Source organism: Polyergus mexicanus, unplaced genomic scaffold, assembly GCF_030449975.1.
Source record: "Polyergus mexicanus isolate NDT 795.1 unplaced genomic scaffold, iyPolMexi1.0 SCAF_12, whole genome shotgun sequence".
Classification (NCBI taxonomy): domain Eukaryota; kingdom Metazoa; phylum Arthropoda; class Insecta; order Hymenoptera; family Formicidae; genus Polyergus; species Polyergus mexicanus.
Genome location: NW_027223332.1, coordinates 6,957,741 through 6,975,642, shown reverse-complemented (window position 1 = coordinate 6,975,642; position 17,902 = coordinate 6,957,741). Strand labels below are relative to the sequence as shown.

Genomic DNA, 17,902 nt, shown 5'->3' with positions numbered 1-17,902 from the left:
TACTGCGGTAGCTATCGCAATATGTCCTTCCTTTCTTTGAAAAATTATAAGTAGATAAAAATATATGTATGGTATATAATATACGCTCAAATTTTTTAACGAAATTTCGCGGGACTCGAAAAAAAATTAATACTTGTATTATCGTACGAATATTTGTCTCGAATTACAAACTTGCATTTATATCAAAGACAATAGGAAAAATTCTTCCCGCAGCTTGATTTATTAACTCGCTAATATGAATTCGCGCGTTGATCTTGGACGTTTCCGCGGCGTGGATTTTATCCAGAATTCGCGCTAGCCGATGATACGAAAATGTCGAGCGCGCATTACGTGCCGTGTAATTTCGACGAGTTTACGATAGAGATAAGTCAGAGTTGACTTTAGCCGGATTACCCAGGCGCGGGATCGACGGAAGGGGGTGGGGAGGGAGTTGGCGCCCTTTACTATCCGGACGTTATTATAAAAGTCATAATGAAAATCTAACGATCCCAGGAAGCGAGCACGCGGCACGGCCGCGATGCGTTTCCGCGCCGCGGAAAATGAATTTCGCCGTGCCACGACATCGCGTTTAATCCCCTTGTTTACTTTTGCTTTCAGAACACGTGCGGGAATTCAGCTGCGGCATGCTGTACTACAGGACGCTCTATCTGGACAGTAAGAGGGACGCCCTATATGTCGGAGCTATGTAAGTAGAACTTTTTTCCAGCTCCGTAATAAAATGTCACGCCATGAAAATCCCCGGGAAAAGTTGCCACGTTTCCTCGTCAAAGCCTGAGGACAGAGGTATTACGTCAGCGTCGCGCGGCTATGTACGTATGTACGTGCTACACTGCGGATTTTTACGATTGCTGTGATTAAAATTTTACAATGTATGTGTGATGAAGCGCGAGATCGTGCTGTTTGATGGAATTTTCCGATATCGCCGGATAATCGAATATAATCCGAACTTTGACGGATTACTCGTTACATATGATATTGGCTTTTTCGGGATAATAATTATCATCGAATAGGCGATATGGAACGGTGCTTCGCGATATCGTCTTTTTATGAACGAAGCAGATTGAAAATGTCATTTAAAATGTTTTCATTCGATATATATTCGACTATTTCAACTCGCAAAAATTATATACATTTTTTTTTATTTATTTTACTACTCTGTTTCTTCTTATTGTTCGTGAAAACCGCGAATCTTGTTTATTCGCTTGTTTCATTTTACAGAAGATGATCAGAATTTTCTCGCTCTAAATGTTTCACTTAACAGAAAGGCAATTTACTCGAGATCTTTGAGCTGCGGAGGAAAACGGCAAGGAGAGCAAACATATAATATAAATCGAAACTGACGATCTCGGCAATTATGGTTGTCGACAAAATGAGAAAAAGGTCATGTCAACAGAGATGAAAATTAATGAATTTGCTATTTCATCCTTGAAAGATAGCAATTTTAAGCATTATACGCGAAAGCGCACGATTTAATATACGTATCGTAAACAGTGATGAAAATACTTGGTTCTAAATTAATGACGTTGCTATCAAAGTTCTTCTTTACAAATGTTCTATGATTGTTTTATATATATTGTGCCAAGCTCTCTCTATTTCCCACAATTCTCCTTCTATTCAGTTCTCTCATAGAACTTAGCCGTAATTAAAAGTTGCGCGAAGAGAGTTTCTTGCCGTTCCCTAGGTAGCCGTAATAACCCGTTAAATCGATCGGCTGCTCTTCGTTGCATTCGTAGAAGTGTATCTGTATCGGGTTATTATTTCTTCGATGGTGACTCGGCGGGCGGGAGAGCAAAGGCTAAAGGGCCGGCCCTATGCTGTTCCCTAGAGTCGATACAGATTGCGGGAGGGAAACGTCGCATCGTTACCAGCGGAGTATTATTTCTTGATTCGGTTCCAGCCTCTCCTGCTCGCCGCCACCCTTAGCGGACCATCCGCCAACGTTCGCCCTTCTATTCTCCGTTCTCTTTTGTGCGTATCCCTTCTTCCTCTTAATTTGGTAAATGCCAGCAAAATGCTACGAAGCCCCGGTAATGGAGACGCAGTGGGGATGGTTCTCCAATGCTTGTGGATACGGAGAAATCCCGAGGCAGACAAGGAATAACGTTTGTTTAATCCCTTTGTGAGATGAGACGGATCGTCTTACGAGCTTCTCTCACAATTCCTGATTCGTACAAGCAAGTATGCTTTCGTTAACGAGATTCAATTGACTTTGTTGCTTCGGAGCGATTTGATAAATTCGTAACGTTATAATTTACAATATATACAGGCAACGATAATAATTATATATTATCCTTTTATTTTCTCTGGATAGATACTACGTATCTAACATCTCTTATGAAACAACCGTAACTTTTATATATGATACGCTAAAAATATATAATTTTCTTTTCACTATCGACAAAAGATAAATTGGCGGCAATGTAATTTGAACGCGGTAGAAAAAAATCAAATTCAATAAGATATAAATCACTTTCGCACAACGGGAGAGTAAAAAATGACAAGCGCATAAAAGTTTCCGCTTTTGAGATAACTCGACCTTTTCATCCTTTTCTCTCTCTCTCTCTCTCTCTCTTACGTTTCTGCGACAAGATGAGCTCACCATATGGGACGACAAAAAGAAAACTACAGTTACAATAAATTGCATTTCCCAAGGAAAGCGGCTACTTCGACTTTAACGTTTCCTGTTTCCTGGCTTGGTTCCATGTACTTGCATCGTTTTGCTCCGTGTCATATACATATATACACGCGTATCTATTCACAAAACTACAATTTCGAATCGAATTCCGATAAGAATTTCGTAAAAGGAAATCATTTCGACGTTTCGAATGGTAAGAACCGATTAAGTTTCACAATCTCGCAAGACGTCATTTTTAAATGATTTTATGGATTTCGATTTTTTGCATATAGATCGATTCGCATGACCTCCTGCTAGATCGCGATTTCTTTCTTGTATCCCTTCTTTCGTACCCGTTCTTTACGATTTCTTTTTTTCTTCTGTTATCGCGCACGACGATCGATACACGCGCGAGTCATCATTTCTCGTTAATTAGAAAGGTGATAGCCATTAATTGTAGTTTGAGACCCGCGTTGCGGTTCGCTCCGCAATTAAGGCACGCTAATTGAACGCTTCCAATTATCAAGCCGGAGACCCACCGGCGCAGGGGCAGGCTATAGATTAAAAAAATACAGCTCGCTTATATCCGTCGACTCGTCTGCCGTGCGTCTAGCGAAACGAGATAAAAATTCGTCCATCATATGTTCATCTCGATGCTTCGATGCCTGTTCTTTTTCTCGCCAGACTTGTATTGTGCTCGCGCGACAATCCGGTCGAAAAAGCGACTGCGTTGGGATTAACACGTCGCATCCAGTTGCCGATCGGTTTTATCCTCCTAATTGTCCTCGGTAACCGTTGCTGGAAACAGCAACGCGAGAGATTTCACCTCCGTTAACGCTCGTTGAAACAACCAGCAGAAACACGTGATAACGTAGAGAAGTGAGTTACGGTCGCGAACGCTTGCGAGGTGAAAACTGCCCTGGGCTTGTGGCATTGTAGAACCAACCGTGGCAATTGAGCTTTCTCTCCCGAACGTTTTCGTCGATGTTAGCACTTCGAATGTCGTATATCGATTTGACGGTGGATTACTCGTCGGGCGTAATCCAATGAAATTCTATCGAGGAATTAGATTAAATCGTACTAAATCCGTGCATTTTATCCGTAACGTTTTATCCGCGCTTTTATGTCACTCCACGCTTTCCACTATTTATTTTATGAAAAGTAACGTTCTATTACGTCCGGGGTTGCGGTTTATTGAAATGCCGACGTAACGATATTCTGTCATGTGTATGTGTGCTCGTTGATTTATACCGGGAATTATTAAAATCGTTCTATTATGTTAAACCCATCTTGCCACGAATATACATCTCTTTCCCGAAGGCGTCGGGATAAATAGCGCTGTTGCAAACGCCACTTTCCTGGCCCTTGTCATGTATTTCCCCAGACCGGAATCTCCGAAGGAGGGCGGTGTGAAGGAGGAGGGGGGGGGGGAGAGAGTAGATCTCGACGCGTTGGATAATGCATCCCGTGTTAGAGCTGTCCGTCACGCTCAGCCACAAATTCAGACAACGATGCTTTTCGGATTTTGCCCGGCATTCGTCAAGCTCCTTTTCGCTCGCGGTGAAAATGTCCGTATTACGCGCGCGCGGATATATGGTATAGACCTCTACATATATACTAAATAGCGCAATGTGCGTATAGTTGTTATTTCAAGCTGCGATCCATTTTGAACGGGGAAGCACGGATAATATATGCAGTCGCACTCGTTACTCTGATTTAACTTTCGCAAATGCGCTATCGATCTTTAATTAAGTTTTCGTTCTTATTTGCGAATTAGCAATAAAATTTGTTGAAATTTTCTTCTCCACAGCCATCTTTAGTTTAAGAAATTGCAGCACGACCTGTGCAAACTATTCGAGACATTTTAATTAAACTTTCCCGCGGAAGCTCCTCAGGCGATGTTAAAATGTTAAATTGAACCAAATTCTTTCCCGATTTTCGCGAGTGTAACAGTTTCTTTATTTAATTTAAAAAAAAAAAAAAAAAAAAAAAATTCTTTTTACTTGTCACGGAATTGTGTCAATGAGGTCTTAATGAAATTTTTCTTCGGCGATTTTCAATAGCAAAGTGATTTTTCAGTTTGATTACGCACGTTTTACCAATCGAATTTCAAAGCGGCTGAGCGATGACTTTGCAGCACAACCCCCACCCTTTACGCCAGGTTTCCCCTACAAATTACTTTTCTACGAATTTTTTCTTTCGATAGCATGAGCGACGTGCCAGCACGTAGACGATCTCCGTCGTTTCGCGCCCCTCCCCCTTTCCCTTCTTCACATTTCCTTTCCACCTGCCGAACCCTCTAAAAAAGTTCGTCGAGACGAAAGTTCGACGCGGGTAGATTCCAAAGTACGGATTTGTTTTTCTACGTCGGTATTTACTTTTTCACGGCGCGATGCACAGAATGAATGAAAAAGGAGAGCCGCTGAGGGATAGGCCTTCCTTTTTCTCGTTCTTCCTCTTCTTTTTTTCTTTCCTTTTTTAGCGCGTTTCGCGTGCGCATTCCGTCTGACTGCGTATTTCTATTGAAAGGCGATGATGAATGGCTATTGGGATAAAGTTATGCGGCGCGCCGGCGTTAATGTTGCGAAACATTTGAAAACTGGGTAAATTCGATTTACGATCGGCGGCGCCTAGCGGCGCGTATACCTTTCACGTATGATCGAACGCGCGGCACCTCGGATTGCCGGCACGGTGATCGCGGGGAAATTTATATGAAAATCTTGTGTGTTTTCACACACACAACTGTTTCACGGTCTTCGCACTGTGGTAGCAAGTGCCTGCTATATTAATCAAAACGCATGAAATATATCGTTCGAAATTTGATATTAATGCTGCAATTTATGTGAAATAATTATATTAACTCTAATAGAAAAACTTTCAGCAAGCGTCTCATGATCTACATAGTTTATTTCAATTCTCTCGACTTTGAGATTATAATCCTCGTTCGTAAATCTCAAAGGCGAATGACGGTTTTTCGAGAAATAAGATTCTAATAAAAGCGAACTATAATATGAAAACGACGTGACTTCTGATCACCGTCGAACAAAGAAAAGACAACGCAAAATTCAGGGTCAGAAGGCAAGCAACTCACATCCCATTTTAACCTCCGGTCTCCTTTTCTATCCTCATAGAAATTCCGTGCCGTTTGTGAGCGTTCGCTGTGGCAGGAAAGCCGTAAGCAAAGTACCGCGGCGCTACACAACCATATATAACGGCGGCGAGATAAGGTAGGGTCGAGTCACGGAGAGTAATGCATCTCGCAGACGTTGGGAATGAAAATTTACCCCTCGACCCTTTCGTCTATCTCGCGACCACGCTTAATTCGACCGTTACGCTAACACGAAACACTTTCCTCTTCTGCTTTCAGGGACAAGATCTTCAGGCTAAATCTGAGCAACATCAGTCATTCCAACTGCGAGGTAAGTTGTCCAGGCTTTTATGCTATTTTATGACATCCGCATTTTGGCACGTTTGCTATTAAATGCGATAACGTGCGTTATCCTAAGTTAATTTCGAATTCAATATTGAAATTTAGGCGAAATTAAACAATCACGTTGAGCTTTAAAAGTGAAAACGTGGATCTCGATGTATTTTAATGTGATATGGCTTTTAGAAATAATTTAAAAAATTTTAATGAAATTTGTAACTTTTAATTATATAACGCGTGATATAATGTGTTTACTTTTAATATACTAAACATATTATTTAAAACATCGGGCAAAATGTAGATATAGTAATTTAGTATAATTATGTCTTGCAATTGTAAGAAACTTTAATGATACCTTGTACTATCTCGAGATTGTAAGTTCCTCGTATTCATTCTCTCTTTGTCTCCCTTTCTCCTCAAAACTACACATTTATCTAATTCAACTAATTAATTCGTCAATAAATCTCAGAAAGAACTTCATTCACCGTAACATGCGCTTCTTTCTCTACGACCGTTTTCGTATTGATTAGCATCAAATACGCCACGTGATGCTTGGCTCTCGTTTTAGGGGGCGATAAAGCCAGGTGCAGGTCGTAACTTGGAAAGCTCGTCCCCATAAAAGTGTCAATCATGCATAGTCGAGCGAAACGACACCGATGTCATTGGAACAGCTGACGTGTATCTACCGATCCATTGTGAATGAACCAGTCGCACGATGATTTTTCCACGCGCTCTCCTCGTCTAGCTTAAATGCATGTGATGCGTCCGATTTAAAAAGTGCATCCGCGTATATGCATTCTCGTCCGAGTGGCAGCCGAGATACAAACAATCGCGGATATGTTTTGATTAGGAATCGAGTTGTATTATAAAATTTTTTTGCGTCTTTTTCCATTTATCTCAAATTTCGATGATCCGTAACTTGACGTTTCCACTCGAATCGTGATATTTAATATTTTTTTTTGCGCGCACAAATGCACATTCTTTTGGGGGAGTTTTGGTAAATGCGACATGCTCGGTGAATCGGGAATTGAATCAAAACTGCTATCTCGTCTTCCCGATGTCCTTCTACATCAGGAACGGTAGTCGGTTGCCAGAGACGCTCGTTCGGCTCGACCGGAGAAGGAAAATTGCTTTTTAACCCTCTCCGGTTGCGACAAGGTGCGCCGGAGTCGCATCCACTTGGTGATGGCTACCTACAGACCATCTCGTCCGACTGACTTCGAGCGGAATGAAATCCAATTGTCGGCGTTGTTCGTCGATTTGTTCCCTTCCGAGAGAACAACGAACGTTCCGACAACGCCCCGCGGCCCCGATTGGAAAATCGCCCAGCTCTTTCCAACGAGCTCTTCCACCCGCCTCGACCTCCGCTCTCGACCTATAGCTTCCGGCAAGTAGAGTTCGTATCTAATACTTCGACAGTAGTGTCGGAGTTTCTACGTTATCGCGTGTCACGATTTTGCAGTCGGTTTCTACTGTTTGAGAAAATAGACGGTTATCTACAGACTTTCCTCGCGAAAGAGGTGAAGAATGCTCGAATGATATAACGAAACATTTTCAAGAACGAAATATACACACAGTGGAACGTTTTACTCGAGAGAAGCCGTTCTAGATAATTTCGAGTACTTTTATGCAGCAAATCGCAAGTACATTTCTTCTTAAAACAGATAATAATAGAAAAAAAAAAAAAAATAATCGACATATGTACGATTTTCTCTCTCTTTTTTCTTAATGCATTAATTTTTTTATTAAATTTTGTACGAGATTATTATGTCTGTTTATATCCCCGTGGAAAAAAAATTTAATGAAAAAAGAAAATATTTCTCGAACAAATCGGTAGCCGACAAAAAACGGCGGACCGATGCTATAGGGAGAAACGACGATTCGAAAATGCAATTATATTCGTATCGTTGGGTTCACCACCTGTCGCGGGAACGAAAAACTGCCCCGAACAGAGGAGAGGAAACGGGGCGTCCGGCCCGCCCTCGTTCTGTCACCCCGTCGCTTCTCGTTCGGCTTTTATGCCAGATGCGACGATTGTGACGGCGCTGAAACTAATTTTAACGTGGACGACAACGCGGTCACACAGAAACCGGGGACGCGAAAACGTCGAAGCACGGTGAATAGTTACTCTTCGCCTCCAGGCTACACGTGATCATTAAATAGGTACATAGAGCGAATTGATGTATACGCGCGAGTTATATTCAGTACGGACGGACCGTTCTAGACGAGTTCACCGCGCATCGGTGATATAAAGTTTGCACGAACGTAACTTGGGTTCCGCATGCTGGGTTTCCGCGTGCACAACTTGCTCGAAAATGTGCCAAGGATAGTGTTTCCTCTGCAATGTTTGGGAAAACAATGAAATAATCCTAATAGCTAGTGGTTTCACCAACAACGGACAACTTACTTCGTACGATTACGTTAAACAATCACGTGCGGTTGATTATTACGAGTAAAGTGTGTTATTTTCAGCAAATTTTATCGCTATCTGATTTCGTCATTTCGGGATGCGAACGAATGGTTCGGTTACGGTTACAATCGCATTACGAGATCGGTGTGTTACCATCGCCGCAGAATTCGATTTCATTGAGAATGAACGAGCATGGAATTTCGATTTTCCTCGTAGCCGGATATGTGGCCGTAAAACGTTAACGCGCGGGCCCGAACAGGCCGCAGAAACCGTTCTCCCCTTCTTTTGTTCCCTCTCTAAGTCCCTAGAGCATCTCGATCTGCCGGGGATGCTGGGGTAAACTGAAAAGCGAGATATGTGGACGCGAGAGGTGAAGGAGATGCAAGAAAGAATACCACACGCGTGGGATGATACAATTTTGCATTTTATATATATGCTGATCGTCCGGTTGCGGGAAGGATCGTTGCGGATGCTGCGAGGGGGGATACAATATTGAATGAGGCTGGATCGACTGGAAGGCATTTGGCAGTTATATATATCGTAAGCCAAGTGATGGGCGATAAACGGGAAAAATACATTCAAGTGGTTATTTAGATCTTGAGCGCGTGAGAGAATGTGGCGGTTATATAATTAATATTTTAAATGACCATTACTTACATGAAATTTTCTGTAACAATTAATTGTTTGCTCTGATATCACTGAAAATTTATTAGATTGTTTAGAAAGTTTTTTCTAGTTATTTATATATTTTTTATTATACATGTGTCATAGGATAAAGATTGGGAAATTCTAAAAACAATTCGAGAAGAGAAAATTTTTACTCAATCCATTTCTGGCTTGTTTTCCATAAATTTTCATTTTGATGATAACCCGAGGATAGATATATGCGAACAAGAAATAGACGCGCACAATACAAGAGTAAAGATTAAAGATGTACATTTAAAATGACGTATTTTTGGGAACGAAAGTGAGAATGGAAAATTCGGGTACGTTTCGACGGTCGGGTCAATTTCGATAGCATCTCACTACAACATGAACCTACCCTTCGCCACGGAGACAATGTTCCATGCTAATTCTGCCTCCGTTACAATTTCATAAGGGGAAGAAACGAGTTCGTGCGTCAGCCCTGAGGGACCGCATGCGTTCCAGGCGAGTTATAGTACGTGGCTAGAATAGACGGCCGGGGGTGGTTTTAAACTCCGCACATCCTACAAAGAGACGGCTGCTGCGTGATGCCCAAAGAATACACGCGAAACGGGAATTGCACGTTCTTTTCCCTGACGCATTTTAAAAGCAACAAGCAAAACGGATCGATATAGTTAACGCGTGTTTTCTAAAAATAAAATTTACCATTTTGAGTTTGTTTGTTCAATTGGTTCAATTGTCACGTTCGGTATTATAGATCTTGTGTTAGGAAAATATCGAGCGCGTTCGATTATTATCGACTACGACCCACATGCGCAATTTTGGAAAATAAAAAGAAAATAATGTATTAATCGTTGTATGGATATTTTTTTTATAGCAATACGATTATGAAATAATAACTTTTTAAATCGAGTAAATTGCATATTCGATAAGGAGAAATACAGTAGCAACGATCGCTTAGAGATTTCGAGTTATAACCGAGAAACCAGGTAATTCTGCTTCCATGAACACGCGCTCGTGCAATCTTAGTATCTTTATCATCGTCTTCGAAAACGTGCATCGAACGATAAGACCAGACTCGCTCCAACTTGGCTATTTTTTTGCGCGTTACATCTTCGCCGAGACACTCGGGTTTGCGCGATACGAAGGAGGTGGAGGAGAGCAGCGGCAAATCCTTCTCGCGGCAAAGCGGCGTTATACGATAAGACGAAATCGTCTGATCGATCCTGGAGTACGACGAGCGTATCGATCGAGCCGGCGCCGGCGTGCGCGAAAAAGAAGTCGTCCATCGTTGATCGCGTAACGAATTCCGACGTTGGATGCTGAGGCCGAGACGAGCTCGGCCGCGCCGTGAATAAAGCATGCGGCAGCCGGAGAGCAGGAAGCGATAAGATGGAAGGCGCGCGAATAAGATGGTAAAAGAAGGCGAAATCCAAACGCGCGCGGATCTCGTCGAGAAAATCGGAATCTATAAACTACCGCTACGTTCAATAAAGCAACGTCCAATCCGAGACGGAGCGGGGATTCGACGTCCGATGTTCCTACGACGATTTCGTCTATATACCTGCAACGATATTCAATATTTATAGAGCTGTTGCACAAAAATCGTTCGGTAGTGGAAGATTGGTCCGGGTCGTCGAGCGGTTTTACGTTTACTCGACATTACTGAAGTATTAAGGAACTCTCCGCGGGATTTACACGGCTGTAAAATCGCGGATGAGATACGGCAATATTCCTATTGAAAGAACCAGGAAGCGTGGAGACGAAAGGATATTTGGCATTCCGATGCACGCACATACACGCAAGTGCACGATGGATGCATATGGTAAGCGCGCGGAAGACTCACGCAAGGTAGCGAACAATTCCATCGACATCTGAAATAAACAAGGCCATTCCTGCGTTGTTTCCTAAAATGATAATATTAAATATACATTTAGCACCGGGCCACGGTACACGTAACTTTCAGCCTCGTCTTCTACACAGGGGAAATTTCTACTCCCTCAATACTCCCTTTATCGCGCGCGTCTTTCTTTTCTTATCCATTTTCTCAACTAGGGAGGAACCGGCGTTTTCCACGACACGGATGGATTTATTGCGACAATGAATTCGATATAAGACTAGCGAAATTTCAGTACAATAAGTTTTCTCCATCTCGCAACAAATATATAGTTGTCTGAAAAAAATGCGGGGCGAGATATTTATAAAATGAAATTTTCAATATTACAAACCGACGACAACATATGGAATAAGATAGAAAATTTTATTCGTGACATTCTCGTAAATGCCTAGAGAGAATCTTCAATTTTATTTAATATAAATATTCTTCTCTCTCTTTCTCTCTCCCTGCGCGGTATTTTTGTCATTCCTATATTATTTTTATATGCTCTCTAGACACGCGAGAACTACGTCATATTTCATACCTTTTAGGACCATCTAAAGCCGATTATCGCGTACGCGAACGGTTCCTGTAAAGTATATAAATAGCGCGCACGTGTTATACACATCGTAACGTTATCGACAAGCCGGTAAATTGCATTATGCGTCGGTATATTTACAAGCTATATTGAAAGTGGTGTTAAGCGTGAGTATCGAGTATCGTCTTCCAAGCTCTCGCCTCGCTTCGACGAGAAATTAATTACAAGGCTTTCTTGCAAGGCGCAATGTGTCCCTCCGTCGTATATTATTCGCTCGCAAACTCGCAAACGGGTTACCGAATGGTCGCAGTTTCCTCGCAGAGAGTCTCGCGAACCCGCCTTTATAAATCAGTTTCTCCTGTAATCAAGTGGAAGTACACTCTTGCTTCGTAGAAATGAAGGACAATGGCGAGCATAAAATGAAAAATTTTCGAACTTTACTCGGACCTCTTGTTTCTCGATTTTCCAACTCGTCGTCGTATACACATTTTCCATTTTCTTGATTTTTCCTTCCCTATTTTTCTTCTTCTCGCAACACCACCGACTTCGCGCGTAACAGAAATGAATTTGCCCTCGGGCCACAGCGGTGGAGCTCCCTTCTCTCTTTGTAATACCCTTTCATCAGATATAAGTTGCGAGAAACTTTCGCAAATAATTCGCGTTTTTTTCGTCTTCGTTACATTAGTGTACGGGTGACTTCTTTATCTCTAATGACTATTTTTGGTATATTAAAAAAGAAGACAGGAAATGTGTGAGATTACGATTTTTTTATATATTTATCCTTCATCGATACGTTTGCAAAAATTGCGAGAAAAACTTTACGCGGGGATGAAAATTGTGTGACGCGAAGCGAGACAAATGAAGGAATTAGAGTAACTCCATTCGGTGAATGAAACACCCCGGAAACTTTTGTTCATAGTCCACACCTCGGGTGAAAAATCTTCTTTAGTCATCGAGCGAACATCGAAATTGTAAACAGAGGATCCTCGACGAAGAGAGCTCAGTAGCAAACTCGCTCCAGATGGTGTCGCCTCAACGACGCTGGTTAATTGCAGACTACGAAACTGCCCTATTACCCGGCGAAGTAACTGTCAACAGTGTATTTCCTTTTCGATCTTTGTCGCCCATCTCCACGACTACCGCTGTCTCACGAAGTTCAATCTATGGTTTTTTTTTTTTTTTTTTTTTTTGCTATTTGGAATTCGTCTACTCTTATTCGATTATTGGATTTTTTTCTAAAAATATTATTTGTGTAATGTGTATGATATGTTTCGAAAATCGTATTGATGAATGAAATAAAAATTACATCGATAAATCTTATCGATATTTCTCTATTTGAACGCAACTTTTTCATCGTACTTTATTCATCATGGAATATTAGAAATTAATTGCTCTTAATTGCCATCTTAATCACTTCCCTTGCTATTCCTTGTATGCTCATTCGTATCGTTCGTTTTTGTTGCGCAAATCACGAGTTGCGCAAGAAAAGGTATGATATCCGCATACGATTAGCAATAAAAAGAGGCAGAATAGGAGAATAATCGTGCGAGAGGAAAGGCGTTGCGAAGAAAGTGTTTAAATAGCTATACAGACCCTCCGCCGTCGTTCTTGTCGTCATCGTCGCCGTCGTGTAAAATATTTAGTCCCAGACTGCCATTAAAACGCCTGTAGAAAATAAAAAAAAGAACGAACGCGAATAACGCGGTGCTCAAATACACTTCTACGGCACAACGACGAGAACCGCGCGAACGATTCTAAATTGCTCAAAGGAGTTTTTGCGTTTGGCTCTTACGACGAATGCTCTTTTAAGCTAATGAGAATGTTACTCGCGAGGTTGTAAAATTACGGATTAAACGAGCTTTCGCGGGAATTGTTTGCGACGCAGCGATATAAATAGGTACTAAAATGATAAAATCTAAAAGAGTGAACTAGTCTCTGAACGATTTAACAAAGTATATTACGCCAAGGTTTGTGCCACGATGAAAATCACAGATCGATAATTTCTTATCTCCGGATGGAAGTTATGTCTTCCGCTAACTTCTCGTAGCGCCGGAACTTTGATTTCTTAAGGAATTCCTTCTAGTTCATTGACTTATCGTAATTGATACGAATAACCAAAAAGCTTTCTGCTAGAAATTGATCGCTTAACCGTCGATGCGCATTGCGAGTATCATCACCGAGACAAGGTTATTTATCGTTCGAGAAATTTGATCGATAACGACGCGACATCGATATGCATTGGGGTTGACCGTCGAAAAACACCCTCTTTCGTAGTACAGATAGTACCAGCCAGTGCTGCCGGCGTAAGAAGTAAATCACAAAAATGGAAATCCACGATATCGGATTGGAATCAATATTGAATGCAGATTGAATCTCACTCCTTCCCTCTTTTTTTTCCCCCCCAGTCGCGCGTCTCCAGCCGTGCGAGGCCGCGAGAGAGCGAGAAGGTGCCGAGTGACGGCTTCCATTAGGAAAAAGTGACTTACGGTGCCGATCGACAACGAAAGGCACTTTTCGTCCTGCTGAAATGTCAGGCCAGTTCGCGAAAATTATATGCGTAACAAAGGTTACCACCTGACACGACTGCGAATCAAGGCATCGTTCGGCGTAAAAGAGACAGTATGATGTTTGGTCGATATTATTTATATATCCTGTGTCATTTTTTCATGAATTTACCATGAGGATATTTACTCTTGGTATATTTCACTCAAGTTGTAATTGTATCGTAAAAATTTGTTTTTACTATCTTTTCGTGAAACATATTAGTTAAATGGAAAAAGATCCGATAAGACGAAAAATTCTATATAGAAAGAATAAAGATTCTTTCTTTTCCTTTTTTTTTTTTTTTTTGTAAATTATTTGATTCAAAAATATGATAAGAGATATTAGCTTCTTTTCCTCCGGCACCACGATAATATACACGGCACGTGATCAGGAGAGTCTGAGGGGATCTTGTCTCTTAACGGTCCAATGCCCGGCATTACTATTTGATGAGATAAAAAGCGCCGCGGTGGCCTCGACTCGTGAATTTTTAAAGGAGCCTCGCAGGTACCGTTACGTTCCCCGAGTTTCCGAGGTTAGGGGGTGTCGATACCCTGGGGGGACGCCACAGTAGTCTTCTACCTTTAATATTTTAGCACGGTAAATTATACCTTTTCCTTGCATACACTGATCTTCCACTTTCTCCATCTTGTCCTTCCTCAGACCACGCCGACGTTGGTAAGAACGTTGATCCGCGTCAATGTTTTTCTATTTGCTCTTGGAAAGAAGGTATTCCTAAATATGTATGTACCAGGGGTGTGTTTTCTTTTATTATTTAAAACAGCGAAAACAGTTTCTCCAGAATCACACGCTCTCGCACATTATAAAACGAAAAACGCATGCAATTTTTTCTCGTTAAAGTAAATTGAGAGATTAATTTAATGATTCGCGTTAAATCTCGAAATAAGTCATTTTATATATTACAATCCGTTTGCGCGCCTTCAATGCTACATTCAATGCTCATTCAGCGGAACTAACACGGAAAGCAACAAGCTGAAAAGACACAAATCAGCGGCGACAACGACAAAGACTGAGACGCGGATGGTATAGTGTATCTTCGCTTCGAGGAAACTAATCATCCGCAAGCCGCTTTTGGCGTGCTGCGGAAATGCGTACACTCGCACACAGGAATTTTCAATGCGCGCAAGTTGCGACGATGATTAAACCCGGAGCGAAATAAAGAAAAAGGACGGACGGGTGAAGGAGCGAGTTCGCGCGCGATGACAACTTTTGAACATTTCCTCTCGTATCATTACGAACTTAATAAACTCAATCCGAATATTGAAAGTTTCGAACCATAAAGTGTACACAAATCAGCAACTCGTAAGAATGAAAGAAACACATGTGACATTTCTCCGTTGATCTGGGGACGACGAGAATAAAAAATTGAGCGCTAAAATGAAACGCAGAGATGATTCAGAGAGCGTATCTGCTTGAAACATCGTCTTTAAGGCTTTGCCTAATTGATTTATGTATTTTCTGATTGAAGAGATATGAAAATTTTAAAACGCTTTTTATACACTCTAATTAAGATAATAACGTAAATCTGAAAATACGAGAGAAGTAAATGTGTGACATTTTAAGTCTGTTACGAAAATGAGAAAGGAGCGGAATCTGCGCGACAATCAGATCCCTGAAGTTTAGAGTTTAGAGGATATCGGCGAGATGACGGGAGATATTTCTATTTAATAGTCGGCGTATCACGCCGGTAATGGGAGTCGAGGCGTTTGCATGGGAGACACGCTAGTGCTATAAAGTTAATGGCATCGTAGGCAACCCGATAAAATGATGCATCGCGGCTTGGCGATGATAATATTATGCCGACAGCTGCATCTATCCGCTTCAACTCGCGCAAAAACATACACATGTTCTTTTTCCTTCTTTCAAACAATTTCTCGGTGATTCCTTATTTGATTGAGAACCGCTTCGATTTAATTCCAATTAACTTATTAAATAATATCTACAATGTTTACGTGTGGATTATTAACTCTTAATTATTTGAGATAAATAGCAAAAGATTAGATTGAAAAGGATATGAATTATATAATTAGAAATTTTGCTCTAAGCAATTATGCCATCTAATTGAATTAATCAGCGAATAATTTAATCGAAATTTTATCGAAACTCCGGATAAGAATTAATAGCTCGAATCATGTTTTACGATTTCGTCGTTGCTAACGACACGCGTTGCCGAACGTGAACGAGTAATATCATCAATTGTATGTACTTAATTAAAAGCGAACGCGTATAAAACCCAAATCATAATCCTTTACAGTCTCTATCGTTAATTTTGTGCAAACGGTATTACACGTTTGAATGTACATAGGAGGAACGCGTATTAGCGGCGCGAATAGCGTAGAAAAGCTCTCTCCGTCCCTTCTCGCTTTCGTCTCTTCCGCAAAGATTCTCCATCCGCCATCCCCCTTCGCTATTTTCTCACCGTCTTCGAGCTCCTATCTCCGCTTCAGGTTCACAGCCGGATTGTAATGATTAGTATAACGAGAAGATCCGCGCCGGAGCTTACGGGTAAGCGCGGATACCGGGAATTGCTTCACTTTTAATTACCGCCAAGCTGCCGACTGTGTACACCGAGCTCTTAATGCACCGCGCTGTTTAACGATTTTTATCGATAATACCTGCGCGGACAAGAAGGGGGGGGGGGGCGGATCCTTTTTAACAATTTTTTTAGGTAAAATTCACGCGAATCAATCGCGAGCCTTTCTCGGGCGAATAGTCGGAGACAGACGACGAAGTACAATAGTTGCCGAATATACAGATCAGTAGCTCGCTAAATTAAAGAGAATAATACGGGCGCGAATAGTCCGCTATTGTTTCTCATATAACGCCCGCTCATCGAAAACTACGAAGCGAAGTTACTGATCGCAGTTGCGAGCGCGCTACTCGCGTAAAGTAGACCGCGGTACATTGTTTGTAAGTGGATTATGTTTATAATGGGCCACCCCAGGCCCGTGTTCTGAATATTGCGACCGTGCGCAGATATACCGTATGCGCCGAGGCAAATCATGCTCGTTCGTCGTATCCACTTCAATCGCGTCCCCTGGATTCTCGCCAATATACATTCTCCATCCAACAAATTGTGCACAGGATGTGACTTTCCGACCTCGGGTTAGAATCCTACGTAGAAACAATATTGTATATTTATCTGCTCCGCAATACGGGGGAGTTTACCGGTTAACGCGGAGTATGCCAGGTTCATTCGCTTTGAAATGTAAATTTACGAACGATGCTACACATCGATCGATACGTTCGTACGATTCGCTAGAACGATTGCACGCGCGAGAGTATTTCTCGAACTGGTGCTTTGAATCGCTCAGATATAATATACGTTTGTACCGCGCGGAAATCGCTATGATTTAACGTCCTCTTTTTAGTCTGCTCTCGATATGATTCGTTCAAAGAGAGAGAGAGAGAGAGAGAGAGAGAGAGAGAGAGAGAGGGAAAGAAGAGCGCCGCGATTCTTTCGATAATTTATTGGTCGTAGATCAACGTCGGAGAGAAGGCTGTTTCGGCTCGCCCTTACATTCCGGCCCGGAACAATGTCGAAGATCGACGTCGTTTCTGGTCGTGACACCCGCGGGGATGCGACACGCGACGCATCCGCAGGAGATTGATCGTTAAGTCCGACGCGTTTCGGACGATTGACTATACAAACATACCGAACCGTATCTATCAATATACGCATAAAGCGCACCGAACGAGGCGGACGATCAACAACACGATCTACACACGTGGGAACGTTCACGTTTACGAAACTAATTTTCGATAAATGTTTCTCTTCTCAAGAGTACACGCGTTACATTCATATATTATAATTGACGTAAGGAACCTAA

At 41.8% G+C, this 17,902-nt stretch overlaps 1 protein-coding gene across 2 annotated transcripts in view; it reads left to right on the top strand.

Annotated features, from left to right (window-relative positions):
* Sema2a (Semaphorin 2a) overlaps window positions 1–17,902 on the top strand; it is a 240,299-nt gene that overhangs the window by 209,694 nt on the left and 12,703 nt on the right. For both annotated transcript variants that reach the window (XM_070305479.1, XM_070305478.1), the window contains 2 exons: window positions 598–685; window positions 5,982–6,033. In XM_070305479.1, the coding sequence (XP_070161580.1) occupies window positions 598–685; window positions 5,982–6,033 (140 nt within the window). The remainder of the gene's footprint in view (window positions 1–597; window positions 686–5,981; window positions 6,034–17,902) is intronic.